Here is a 15,004-nt window from a genome sequence, read left to right on the forward strand (position 1 = left end):
TTGACTTAAGTTTAAAAGACTGAACAAAGAATAAAACGGAAAGCCAAATTGTAAAAAATTTAAAGGAAGAATAACACTGACCCATTTCGTGGATCCATAACCCACGAAATGTTTCGTGGCCACGAACCATTTTGTGGTCCGTACACCCACGAAACCTCAAAACCAATTTTTCTGCCTCGCGAACTTCCTTCGAAGTTTTGAACCAGCTGGAGTTTAAGGTTAAAAAAAATCGAAATAAATAAAGTAAAAAAGTCATTACCTCTTCAATGTCATCTAAACCCAACCATGATTCTTGGTCTTCTTGGGTGATGCTATCTTGAGCTATACTTCCATCAACATTATCAAAGTTTTTGGGTTCTTTCTCCATATTTTAGGTAACTAATGTGAAATTTTTGAAGAAAAACAAAGTTGTTTAATGATTCAAAGATGAAGGTGAAGAGTGGTTATGAATAAAAAAAAGTTTTGAAAGAAAAATCATAGATATGAAGAACTTGAAGAACAATAATGGAGGTTTAATGGAGTTGGAAGTTTTAAAACACAAATTGTCTTTTTGTTTGATCCCTCGGAAGATTTTTAGATTTTGTTTGTTTATTGGAGTAATTAATTAGTAAACCATCCAAAATTTGAAATTGTTTTTTAAGTCCCTAAATTTATTTCCCCATAACAACTTACAAAAGAAATTTGTCAAACAAAATTGACCAATTTTTTACCAAGCTTTCACACCTCGAAAACTTCTTTGCTTTCCCCAAAGTGCTGGCCATTCGGAAAGGTAATTTGATCATTATCAAAAAAAATAAAAAATAGACATCACCCACCTTTTCTCCTTTTGGCAATCGAACAACATATTTGGGCCGAAACATCAATTTTTTTCTTCATTAAATTACAAATTTGCTATCACAAGGAGCTGAGGCTTACAAAACTTTGATTCATCTTTCTGTTAGTATCTAAACGTATTTTCCGACTTATTCCAATTTAGTGCATAGGAATATTTTACCGTATTTATACAGAAAAATACTTGGAAAAATTCGAACCATCACGACCTTGATCGCCATAAATGTCTTGGTCAGAAAGGGAAGCAGCAAAATAAGTCATAGTAATGCCTTCCTGTTTTAGGATAATAATGATAGTTGAGTAGAATATGAGCATTTGACAGACCTAAAAAGAGCTTATATTACAAGAAATATATCTCAATCAAGATGACAACAAAGAACTCTCAAGTCTCAACACTTCCATGTAATAAGTTATCTACCGTCGAAGCTTTCTCAACAACCACTTCTTTCGTATTTTCACATCCAAAGCTAGAAATGTCTTTGCTTTGATCTCATCCTCTAAAAGATCACAAGCATCTAATATAAGATCTTCACCGATATCAGGAATCGCCTGAAGCTCGCACATAACATTTTCAATTGATATTGATTTTTCATTCTCTTCTTTCTTCTGATTCTTTAACGTCGTAACTACTGCTGCCATCTCACTTATAGCATCTTTCACACTGTGACTATCATTTCTATGCAATTTTCTTCGAGTCTGGCACTTCAGTTGTGTCATCAAAGGACGCTTTTTAATACATGAGTGTGGCATCGACTCTTTCACATCCTTCACTAGATCTCCATCATATATCATACACAAGTCCCTATAATCTGCCAAGATTTTAGTTCTATATGACTGAGCATCAGGGTGTTCCTGCATCATACAATCCATCTTTAGCGGTTTAGCCACAAAAGATGTAGTCTAATTTTAAATGTAATAACAAATACGAGTCTTTCATCCTTCTGTCTTCTTCGAATAAAAAATCAATCTCAAACGGATGTGTTTTTAGCTATAAAATATGTTTGCATTTGAGTTGAAAACCTGTCTTAAGATCTAATTCTATTGAACAAATAATAACGTATATCAACTCATGTCAATTACTTAAAAATGCACATAAATCTAAGTCAGATTCAGATTATAAGAAAGAAAAAAAAAAACGCCACATGAGAAAATTTCATTCAATGAGCTCACCTGTATGTAAGCCTCCCAGACATCATCAGAAGCAGTCACCATTTGTCGCTTATCATCCCAGACAAAACCATTGTGGTTAAGAAGAACCTTTATATAGTTATAATGCTTCCTCAAATTTTTGAACCGATTTCTCAAGATATCCTTGTCATATCTTGAATCAAATTTCGAATTGAAACATGTTACCATGAGTTCCCACGCTTGTTTACGGAAGGTATTACCAATCCTATTCCCTATATGCACCTGCTCTAGCATAAGCTCGATGAAATAACGATCCATTGGTGGTGTCCAGTAAGTTCTCGACTGACCACAAGTAGCTAGGGTCTCCCTAGTTTTTCCTTCTACAACTTGAGAAAGTGGCAGTTAGCTAATAATGCATTCAATAAAACAAACTAAAACTCCAAAAAAAGATTTTATTTTTCAAAAATCTAATGAAAGAAAAAGTGCAGATAATTTAGTCATTAGCTGAACCCATTACTTACCTTTCTAGGTGAATGACTCTTATGGGCAAAGTTGATCCAAACTTCAAAGATTCCATAAATATAAAGGGCATAATAACTAAGAGTCTAAGACAAGCAGCAGTAGTGGGTGTATAGGGTCCATAAAGGACCTAATTTGTGCCATAAAGGATCTAATGATAATGAGTATTTATATTAAGGTGGTGTTCCTCGTCCGCCTTTATTCACTCACCATGCCAGACACCTTTTACTGGTATCATATACCAATATGTGTTCGTTTTAGATAGGTTTAAGCAAAAGCATATATTGGTAGAGCCTTGTGAGCGAGTTAATAAACCACACAGCAATCAATAGGTCAGAAAACAAAATTCGTTTACTGAAAGTTGTGGAATATCAAATGCTCAACTCTAGGTCAGTAATTCAAATAAGTTGTTTTATGCAAATATTAGTCTAATTATATTCATAGCTGAACTAGTAAAAGGTAGAATTAATCACAAATTATTATCTTTCAGGCAAAATAAATAAAAACATTAGTTTCGAATTTTCGCAATTAGCTTCAGGATAAAGTGCACACTGTGTAGTCCTGTTTCAATGTTCATACTCATAGAAATTACATAAACTCAATCATCATTACATGGTCCTAGAGTTTAATTATGTTATTTACCAACAAGAAATGATTCCAAGTCTAAGGGTGAGGGAGAAACATACCACAATGATGTTAAAATCATACAATTTACGATTCATATCGCACAATTTGAATCGGATCGTACAAGTTTCATTCCAAATCGTACTTAAAATCGTTTTCGAGCCTGAATCAAAAATTCGTAAGTTGAATTGTACTTTAAACGTGAATCGTGGGATTCAGCGTGAATCGTAAGATTCAACTTTTTGTAGAATCGAAAGGGTATTTCAGGTTTAAAACTTTAAGCCCTTGTTTGCATAAAGCAAGTTAAAAGAAAGATGGATGGAGAAAAAGGAAAATAAGATTAAACTACTTAAAGTTGCATTTAAGGTTAGGAATGAACATTAACAGTTAACCAAGTATTTCTTTTTTTTTTCTTTACTGTTTTTCCCTTCGTTCTTTATTCTTAGTCTAAAGACACTAAATAACTAACTTTCTCTCTCTCGCTCTCTAAACTCACTGTTCATACCTCCTTCCCTTGCTTATATCTTCTTCCTTTTATGAATAACTCTTCAAACTGACCTCTCTCTCGCTCTCTAAACTCACTGTTAATCATTTTTTATTTGTACTCTTTTTACACGTGAACTGTTTTCTAGTAGTTATCTTTTTACATGTATTCTGATTTTTTTTTATAAGAATCTCTTTTTTCTTTGGGTATGTAGGCTTAGTACTAGTTCCGAACATATAGTTAACATACTAAATAACATATATATATATAATTATATATCATATACAACAAATGTACACATAAAGAAGTCTTACGAGTTTCGATTTGAATATACGAATTGATTTCTAAAATCCAAAAACGATTCGTGTCACGATTTACGATTTGATAGCATTACATACCAGTATTCCTCGGGAGTATGTCATCTTCTGTATCTGCATTCTCACCCAATTGGCTTGCTTTTCCATTAGAATTTGTGTTCTCATATATCATGCATAATTTTTTATAGTCCAAGACAGCTTTAGTTCGATGAGATTGTGAATCAGGGTGTGCCTGCATGTATAACTAGATATTAAATGTAAATTGTGGCAAGTAGCTATTTAAATACAAACAGATTAGTTAAATAACACAACACACCTCAAGGTAAGCATCCCGAGCATCATCTTCGGCTGTTACCATCTGTTTAGTATTATCCAAAGTGAACCCTTTTTCCGGAAGGAGATTCTTTATTTCGATGTATTGCTTCCTCAAACTCTTGCAACGACTTCTGAGCACATCTTTATCATGCGGGGACCCGAACTTGGCCGTGAAAAGTGTGATCATGTCTGTCCATGCTTGTTCGTTAAATGACTTGTCAATTCTATTTCCTATATTTACCTGCTCTAGCATAAGGTCCATGAAGTACTGGTCCATAGTTGGTGTCCAATATGTTCTGGAGCCATCAGAAAGAAAGGTTTGGTCACCTATCTCTTCACCTACCAATTCGAGCAAGCCAATCACTATAAGTAATCAGTTAATCCAAAAAAATAATGCCTCCCCATTCCTCTACATATAGTACTTGCACACCCAAATGGACATTCACAATATTCAGATGATCCATCCTCAGGATCATTCTAATTGACATTTTCTTCAAATCCTCTTCGTTTTTTAATCCAGTTGACACAACTTAATTATCTTCAAATCCGAACGTAATTATCCTAGTTTTGTGCAAAGTTAGATGACTCACCGTTTGACAATCTTATAACATCCTTGTTGACATCAGCATAGTTCTCAGAGCTACTTCCTCCATCAAAAGGTGCATTTCTGAATATAATGCACAAATCATTGTAGTCTGAAAGGGTTCTGTTTATATATGATAGTGTATCAGGGTGTTCCTGCACGGCTAGTACGTATCAATTGCAGTAGTAACCATGATTACGTTTAATAGTATAATAATCTATGTAACATGGACACATGCATTCGTATCAGTATCCAACACGGGTAGAAAGTTCCTGATACACCTAGGGAAAAAGGCCAAAAAACAGATACAAATATATATATATATATATATATATATATATATATATATATATTAATATATAAATACTTTGTTTTCGTTACCATTTTTACTTGTGTCAACCTTTGTTTCATTATACGGAATAGGTGTTAACCTAGAGGGTGTTTATTGTCGAAACACTAGTTCTTGCATGTGCACATGAACTGTTTGACTTTGTTTCCAATTGGGACGCTCTGATATAGTAACATTTAAATCAGAAAAAAGTCAGAATCCTTGTACACGTATCTTTATTTTTTTTATCACTATGTACATTTTTACCATCTATTTTACAGAAATGGCATTAACCTAAAGAGCTTTTTGTCCTAACACGAGTTTGTGCAACTACACACATGTTGTAGATACAAAATATATAGCTATACCCAGTGAAGTATTGTGAGAATCTGACAAGAGTATCAGAGTATTTGACACGAGCAAAGAATTTCTGAGTGCTGGCATATCAGGCACGCTAAATACTGAAAAGGAGTACCCATTTTACAAAGGTAATAAGGATTTAATGAACAAGAAATGCACCTGGACATATGTACCACAAATGTAATCATCAGCTATTATCATCTGCCGTGAGTCGTCCCAGGAAAAGCCACCTTGTCCAAGAAGATTATTTATATCATTGAATTGTTTCCACAATTTTTTATAATGTTGTCTCAGAACACCTTCCTCGTATTCAGATCCAAATTCTGCATTAAATGATGTGATAATATCTGTCCAAGCTTCATTCCTGCAAGTAGGATCGATCTTATGTCCTTTATGAACATGGTGCAACATAAGATCGACAAAATAGCGATCTATCTCCGGAGTCCAGTATGATCCTGAATTGTTGCAGCTAGGGACATCCTGGTCTACCAACCCTTCTACAAATTCATAAACTATCGAATAAGGGAAAAAGAGGAGGAAATAGTAGGTGCTAAAAAACATATCTTCAAAAGCTTCACCATGTGTAACAAACCTTTAATTTATTCGAATATATACATATACAATATATATAGATAGATAATATCATAATATGCACGCCATTTAATTGAGAAAACCATACGTCGAGAATTTTAATGCAGGCAGTAACTAGTTGTTGACCTGTCTTTGTAAATTTTATTGACTGCACATGCACAATGTAGTCCCTAAATGATCTTTTTCCTTCCAAATTTAGAACAATGCTAACACAAAGCAGTAGGTGCAAATACACTGAATAATAACAGCACTAGATATCTTCTCCTGAAGAAGTCAGAATTCTCAAATAAATGATATTACTTATGAACTGAAGATAAGCGCACAATAGATTAAAAGATGGATACCGTAAACGCACCAAAACTGATTTCTAGAACTTCATCTCCATAGTTCGTTACATAATTTAGACAACTATTTCTTCCAGTAGCAGTGAAGCTTCCAAATATTAGGCACAGGTCATCATAATTCGGCACGATTCTAACTCTATAAGATCTAGCGTCAGGGTGTGCCTGCACAACTCAACTATAAGATTCTTTGAGTTTAACTGATTTTAATCGTGTGATGTTAACTAGTAAGGACATACCTTAATGTAAGCATCCCAGATGTTATCATCGGCTCTTACCGTTTGTCGAGTTTCATCCCAAGTGAACCCATTTTGTTCTAGAAGTATCTTTATATCGGTATATTTCTTCCTCAAACTTTTATATCGATTTTTTAGAACCTCTTTGTCATGTTGTGATCCAAATTTTGAATTAAACAATGTCGTTATATCTATCCAAGCTTGTGAAATAAATGTATTATCAATCTTGTTCCCCTTAATCAATTGGTCTAACATAAGGTCGATGAAGTAGCGGTCCATTGGCGGTGTCCAGTTTGTCCTCAAACGTTCGCAACTGATAAGGTTTCGACTACCCTTCTGTTCTCCTACAGATTGAAAGAACACTGTAGTTATCAAAAGAATAATTGATTCACCGAATGCCAGTTATTGCGTACTAAAATCCACTTGCGTGATTAATAACAGAACATCACTTTGTAGTCTGAGTTAATAATCAACGATTATAGATAATTTCTTTCTTTTGCCAGGTAAACAAGCATAAAAGACGACTACTGCAATTTGATCAACAATAGAAAAATAGTGCTTAACAATAAAGTTCGAATTATGACCAAAAAATATCACGAGTTGGCAGAAGATAAAACCCAACCAATTCGCATGACATAATTTTCATTGTCCGGCTTTTGGATAGAACTGTTTTTTCTTCCCTCGGCAATTTCATCTCCATATATCATACATAAATCGTTATAATCTGGCACCAGTGTAGTTCTAAAAGAGCGTGCATCAGGGTGTGCCTGCACAAAGCATATGTTATATAACAGCCACTACCCATTAGCAGCCCATGTTAATTGCTTACCATTCCAAATGAATAAGAAAAGGACTGTACCTTGATATAAGCATCCCAGACACAATCATCAGCAACAACCATTTGACGCAATTCATCCAAATCAAAGCCACTTTGGCCAAGAAGATATTTCATATCATTGTAATGTTTCCTCAAGATTTTGTACCGACTCCTCAGAACATTTTTGTTGTAATTCGATTCGAACTTTTCATTAAAATACGAAATCATCTCTGTCCATGCTAGCTTGTTAAATGTATTTTCAATCTTGGTTCCTTTGTGCACCTGCTCTAACATGAGGTCAACAAAATATCGATCCATTGTCGGTGACCAATTTGTCCTATTACGGTCTTCATTATTAAGGTTATGGAAACAAGATCCTTTTCCTGCCATTTAATGAACCTGGAAAAAATTACTTATTGAAATGAACCATGCACCCACATCAACTATGCTGACCAATATAGATAAATCACCCCTGTTAAAGCCAAACCATTTATTGGTTCCTAGGAAGCACTTTATAATCCTACGCAGCGTACTCTAAATAGGATGTTGACTACGTTCACGTTTGAAGCTCGACAATTTAAGAGCTCGACTTTCCCTCTACAAATATGTTCATAAGATTACAAATTTGACACATGCTGAAGCACTTTAACTAACTAATAACTATAAAACATCAAAATAAAATAACAGAAAACATAACTAAGACATTGTGCAACAAAGAGAGAGCTTATAAACCAATGAGTCAATAAGGAGAACAAACGCCCCCGTCATAGGGTTCCTTCCACCCCTAGGAATGGGCAACTAGAACTTACAAAATCGACAACTATCCTAATTAGACTCTATTTCCTTAGTTAGTAATTCAATATTGGAACTCTAATAATATGAATATCTACTACTTCAAATAATATGAAACTCTCACTCCCCTTTGTTGCTTCTGGTATAATGACTAATAGAGGTGCACCCCTTCAATATCGCCATTGTCTGCATCAATTACCTTGAGTAGTTAAGAATGAACAAAGACATACCTAACTTCATCCTTGCTGCGTCATCTTCAAGGTCTATATCATGACTTGAACGACTGTACCTCCCATCAGCAGTTGCATACCCATATATAACACACAAATCGTTATAGTTCAAAATGGGTTTAGTTTTATATGACCGCATATCTGGATGTGCCTGCATGTATAATCAATAACTGAATTAAGGTAAAAAAAGAACATGCGTAGTAAGAATCTCATGTATAAGCAACTAACCTTAACATAAGAATCCCAAACGTGATCAGCAGCTATCACCATTTGCCGTGTTTCATTCCAAGCAAATCCACTTTGTTCAAGAAGAATCTTGACATCATTGTGCTGCTCCCACAAATTTTTGTACCGACCTTTAAGAACATCTTTGTCATATTTAGAACCAAATTTTGCATTGAAGATTGTCAGCATATCTGTCCATGCTTGTTTAGTGAAGGTATAACCAACCCTATTGCCTTTATGAACCTGATCAAGTAGAAGGTCGATGAAATAGCGCTCCATCGTTGGTGTCCAAAATGTTCTTGAACGCTCACTACTTGGGGTAACCTGGTTAGCCATTATGTTTCCTACACAATCATAACTTACCAATAAATAGCTATACATTTAATTATGAAAATTATGTCATCCGATCAATATACGTAACCATTTATGTATCTTGGCTGCACTTCCATCCAAGGGCGGAGCCAAGATTTAAAGTTACCCCAGACTAACCTAAAAGTGCTTAGAAAGCAAAAATTTCATTTCAGACATATATGCACTAACAAGTAGTATTTGAAAAGTACTTTTTTGCCCAATATGTAAAATTTCGTTAATGGTTCAAACATAAAGAACTTAGAAAAATTTACCTTAACAGTTTATAATGTACGTGAGCATTGGTACTTTGGGGACAAAGAAATAACTAAAACATAATTTGGATGGAACCTAACAAAACGGGTAAGAGCATAAAAAAAAAGGGTCAACAAAGAATTAGGTCCAGAAGCAGGGGGCATAACTTGGGACTAAAAGTGAAAATATATATATATATATAATATAAGGGCCAATACCGAACTAATTTAATAGAATTAAAACTCGGAAATGAGGGACAGAGGATTTGACTCGGATTGTGTTGGGTGATGGACTGAGTACAGGACCACCTTGGCTGTCTCCCATGTAATGTTTAGCTTTTCCCTATATCTTACAAAGTTTTACCCCTGACTGCAGCCAGGGGTCGCCACCGCCTGACTCCGCCCTTGCTTCCATCAATTCGTGTTCTAAGTGTACCCGCTTTCATATTTAAGAAATTAAAATCATCTTATTCGCCTCCTAATGGTGTATACATATTAACAAGATATCAATCACTGGTTAAGGCAACGAACTTCAACTATCCATATGCACGCAAAGACTTCTTATGCCAGATTGGTTCTCTAGGACCTGGTCATTGTCATCATATATACATGCAGATTCTGCAACGAGCATATTCTGGATATAGGTGGAAAGAAGAATGCAAATTAAGCTTCCAGATTAAGAATGTCTATACAATAATGCTAGTTCCCACTTTTTTCATAAAGAGTTACAGTGAAAGAAAATATCTTGAACAAGAGCAAGATAATCTGTAAGAAAAGCATGGGTCAAAATAAAAAGATGCTGAAATAACTTAGAGGTGAGCTGCAAAACTGAGTTGCAGTTCAGCAAATGAAGCATAACACATGCGCTTAAGATTTGTTCTTGAACACTAAACAATCCATCATCACAAACCATTGCCATAAATACCTTGTTGTTGACTTGGAAACATATTCCTAATTCACCATTCAACTCCATCTCTGATCATATCTTCGAAACCCCAACATCTCCTAACTAGTGAATCATTTCCTTGTTATTGTAACATCCAGATATGTGTTGAACTTTGTACCGGAGTAAAATTAAGTAGCTAACATTAAGGATGTGCAACAAAAAAACTTGATATAGAAATAAACAACAAAATGAGGTTCAGAAATGGGGAATTAGGTAGACGAGCCAATTATATGTTGGTGTTGGCTAATAGTTTTATAGGCTTAGGCCCTTGTGCAAACCCATGCAAACTATGTGGGAAATTTGTGTCGATTTGTGCAAAACTGTGCAGGCCCGTGCGAACCTAACATAGGGAGTTGAGCATAAAAAAATTGATGGATCCTTTTCAAGAAAAGAAAATTTGGCTAAGAGAGTTTTGACTAGTTTCCCCTTTGTAGAATAAATAATTTTAGAATGAGAAGTTAAGCAGAAGACCAAAATTTGTGTTGGTTTTGATTAAAAAGGCATATCAAAATTCTTTCTTTTAAGTTTAGGCTCCCACTGTAATCATGTGCAATCCGTGCAACACTATGCAAACCAAGTGCAAAATATGTTGAACTTGTGCAAACCCGTGCAACCCTCACATAGGGAGCTAGCGCCTAAAAAAGTTGGATTCTTTTTAAAAAAAAAAAAAGAAAAATTAGTCTAATAAGTTTGGATCCCACTTTAATACATTAGAAACTTCACGAGTACAAACAGGTTCAAGTGATAGCAATACTATAATTTTTATTAACTAATTTACACTAAACATAGATGCAGAAGTTGACAAATTCAAGAAGACCATGTTCAACACGATAAACTTAAATGGTAATGAGTTGGAAATCTATATTTTATTGCTAATAATGAATAGACGATGGCATGTGTTATTAGGTCATTGTCATTACCACACCTCTCAGAGTAGCAAAGTTCATAGTTATAATTAAATGAAATATCACGCAAAGCGTAACAATAAATGGAACCTAATGAACATTGTTGAAAGAAATCAACTGTTATAAAATGTATTTCGTTTGAGACCTTCAATGCAGTAACCATTTTCACATTAAAATCACTGTAAAGGGAAAACATAAAAAGGTAAAATTGTACAGCGTACGGCTAGCATGGAAATGTAAGCAAATTAAGTTCATCTAGGCCTCGAATCGCTCTACTTCTTTATGCTCCACCCTTTCCAATTAGGTAGTTTCAAGGACCTTCCCTCCCTCGGCCATGCCCCTCATGTCGTAAGCATTTCAATGAACCACAACATCTGATAAATGTGACCAACAATTTCCCAAGGATCTCTAAAGCTTGTTAAGAAAGTAAGCTTTCCTCCATACCCGAAAGCCAACCAACCACAGCAATATACGAACTCACCTAGTACTAGTAGTATGTGTTTGTCTGAAATTTGAATTAATTTTTCATGTTAAGCATGAGAAATTGTGTTCTTTATCTATATAAATGAGCTAGATTTTATCACAAGCAAGGTATTAAATATCGGTTTCGGTGTATATTTCGGTAGGCTCGAAAACGGAAACATTTTGTTGAATGGAAAAGTTATGCAAATGATAGAAATGTGATATAATGCTTTATCACTAGATCGTTAGACAATAATTAAGCTTCAAAAATATGTCACCATACTCTAGCACCAATTGGTTAAGGTAAAAATAACAATACACAAACTTCTTAGCTCGACAAACACTTAAAATGGGTCTGCATCCATTACAGGTTCAACCATCTCTCTAACACATTCATATAATGGGTCTTCATCACCCACTAAAATAGTTCGTAGAAGGGTATTCGGGTCATTTGGAAAACCTTTCCACCGCCCCTTCTACTTCACGGCATCTTCTTCTTCGGCGGTTTTTTCAATCAAATATTTGTCTCCAAAGACTGAAACTGCATTACATATTAACAGGGCATGTTACTGCTTTTCTCTCTCTAAAGCTTTCAAAATGTTTTAGGGTTTCATTTCTCTATCAGTAGCTTTTTGTTTTCCACAAGTTGGAGGCCAAATGAAATTTGTCGAAATATTTTGCAAAAATTTCGCACGGAAACTTGCAAAAAGAACCGCGTAGCCTCTTGCTTGTCCTCAAGGGTCGAAACCGGAATTTGTCGGTCCATGTCGCCGAAAAATTTCGTTTTTTAATACCTTGATTACAAGTCTCCATCTTAAATGCACAAGTTTCTAGCTGTACAAAATGTATGAATTTGAAAAGAAGACTTGCATTAAGATCTGATGGTTATATGCGTCAACTCAAGTACAATATATAAAAGACATACACATTAGTCTTTTCTGATTCAGATTTATAAATAGGAAAAGAAGTCTAACCAATGTTTAAAAAGGCGCATAAGATGCGCATCGAGACGTAAGCCTCAAGGCAAAATATAGGTGTACCGCATCAAAACTTACGCCTCAGTGTTGTAGTAACTTTCTTTGCTTTTCTTTAATTTCTAGAAGTAGTCAGAAGAGTAAAAGTAACCGAAAGCATTCATATCCTTTCACTTTACTATTAAAAAACTAATTTTCTGTAGTACTACAAATAAATTCAATAAAATATACTATTAATAGAAGAAAATATTGTATCTATATTAAAATATATAAGATTGAAGCTAGACCTCTTCACCGCCTCGCGTTATCAAAGAAAACCGCATCAAGGCGTAAAATGCTTTTTTAAACATCGAGTCTAACTCTTACCTTGTTTGGTTGAGTTTCTCACATTACCATAAATCAATTTAGGCGTTATGTGCGAATCCATTAGTAGCTCATTTCATGGTGCACCCCCAAAAGTTACCAAAAGGTTGTAGGTTTAATTTCTTGACGGCTACAGTTACCCTTTCGAACTATTCAATGTAATTTGTGATGTAAATACAGTAAAGTAATCTTGCCTTTTAGGTCTCCTAGGCAGTAGTTTGTTAGCTTTTAAGAGACTTCATATGGCCTTTAAGTGCATAAGTTTTGTTGTTATGGCGGTTCATGTGCACTTCAGTCCCCAATTTTTGTATCATGATGTAATCAATGTTGTTTGTTGTAATAACTTATGTAGTCTGTCTCGGCCTAGATGGCCCAGAATCTCGTGTAGCGGCTCGGTCTCGGACCTCTCTCCTGAGATAGACTCGGCCGAAACACCGAGTTAGGGTTTGGCTGAGTTTCTCGTCTATCTCAGCCAATACAAACCGAGACGAACCTACTTGGCGCGGCCGGTCGCCAGCTTTACGATTTTTGGATTTCTTTTTTGAAATTTTATTAAGCTTTTCCATCGCAACATCGAAGTGGAGCCAATATAGAAATAGAAGATGATGGTAGTGAATCTGAGGGTGATAACGATTAAGAGAAACAACATAGCTATAGTACTACTAGTTATTAAACTTATTACTTATTAGTTATTGAATATTGAATAATTATAAAGTATGAACTTCATTATTTACTTTTTCATTGAACTACTATGATAGGATTTTGATTATTATGAATCATTGAAGTAATTTTAAGTTTTAAATTAGGAGAATTATGATTTATGAGGTAACGAGGAGCAAGGTAATTTTAAGTTTTAAGTCCGAAAAATTTTTCTGTTTTGTGCAGGTAATAGTGTAACACTAATAACAGGATTACAAGAGATTGGTGCAGGAAAATTTCTACACCTGCTGTCTCGCCAAGTTTCTAGGCCTTCGGCTGGACAGAGACCGAGACCAAATACATAAGTAATGACTCTTGGAGTCGATCTCAAAAAAGTTAGGAGTTACATTTAATCTCTTTTCCCCCTTCCCCTACATCTGGAATACCACAAGAGATATTTAGAACTTTGCCTGTGGGTATTTAGAACTTTCAAGTAAGGAATTAAATTTCAATATGACTGAAATATTTCCATTTCCATGCCTACCGAAATTTCCACCGAAACTTCATTCCTTGCTTTCAAGAGCTCAGAACAGTTCATTTATGCAAAATTTTGTAATGTAATAGGAATGCATTTGAAAAAACTCTATTACCAGAGCTTTCCATCGAAGAGATGGAGTACAACCTTGATTTGTAGCCATTACAGATAAATTCAAACGCCATAAGAACAGAATTGAAAATACCCAAAACGGAAAACCAAGAACAGAAAAATCAAACCCTAAATCCAATAACATTAACTACATAATCAAATTTATGAAAGTAAGAATGGTAAGATTTTGAATTAAAACCTTGTTTATAATTGTAGTTTTTTGGCGCCTGGTGGAGATAATCGAAGAGAATAACTTCACCTGGCAAACTCTCGGGCATGTTTGGCTGCAGATGTAACCCTAAAACAACAATTAGCCTATCCGAGACAGTTTGTGTCTGTATGGTTCTTTTCCCGGTATTGATTATTGAAAGGCCAGCGTTTTGAGGAAATTAAAATAATTTTCGGGGTGTGAAAATTAAAATAGTTTTCGGGGTGTATTTTCTAATTGTCAGGAAGAAAACAAATTTGTTGACCATTTCTTCTCCATTTCGCAAGGGTCGTCGGAATCCGGCCACCACCATCATCACCAAAATCCGGCTACCATCATCATAATTTGTATCTTTCTCTCTCTCTTTCTCTCTCTCTTTCTCTCCCTCTATCTATATCTCGTTCTCTCTCTCATTGTATCTCGGTTTCTCTGATCACCAAACCCTAATACTCAGTCGCATTCTCATTCTCCCTAAACTCTCTCTCTCTCTCGCAGTTTTAGAATTCGTGGTCGGTCGGCCCACAAAATGTTTCGTGGC

At 35.0% G+C, this 15,004-nt stretch overlaps 1 protein-coding gene across 10 annotated transcripts; it reads right to left on the minus strand.

Annotated features, from left to right (window-relative positions):
- Window positions 1-1,084: 1,084 nt before the first annotated feature.
- Window positions 1,085-14,881, minus strand: LOC147556620 (uncharacterized). Of its 10 annotated transcripts, none has more exons than XM_086657541.1 (14): window positions 14,458-14,614; window positions 10,249-10,379; window positions 8,725-9,065; window positions 8,497-8,647; window positions 7,517-7,857; window positions 7,280-7,424; window positions 6,661-7,001; window positions 6,436-6,586; window positions 5,649-5,983; window positions 4,809-4,956; window positions 4,220-4,557; window positions 3,985-4,135; window positions 2,002-2,339; window positions 1,085-1,683 (listed from the first exon to the last, which is right to left on the minus strand). In XM_086657541.1, the coding sequence occupies exons 2-14, from the start codon at window positions 10,268-10,270 to the stop codon at window positions 1,246-1,248; spliced, it is 3,240 nt and encodes a 1,079-aa protein (XP_086513667.1). In that variant the 5' UTR covers window positions 10,271-10,379; window positions 14,458-14,614; the 3' UTR covers window positions 1,085-1,245. The 10 variants fall into 10 exon arrangements, with proteins under 10 accessions (XP_086513667.1, XP_086513666.1, XP_086513665.1 ...); XM_086657540.1 differs by having other exon boundaries at window positions 5,649-5,986; window positions 14,458-14,526; XM_086657539.1 differs by having other exon boundaries at window positions 2,002-2,345; window positions 3,985-4,147; window positions 5,649-5,986; window positions 14,458-14,526.
- Between the last annotated feature and the right edge of the window lie 123 nt (window positions 14,882-15,004).

The sequence above is a fragment of the Eschscholzia californica genome, unplaced genomic scaffold, assembly GCF_041429995.1.
Source record: "Eschscholzia californica isolate CP2 unplaced genomic scaffold, dmEscCali1.0.p SCAF_2, whole genome shotgun sequence".
Classification (NCBI taxonomy): Eukaryota; Viridiplantae; Streptophyta; class Magnoliopsida; order Ranunculales; family Papaveraceae; genus Eschscholzia; species Eschscholzia californica.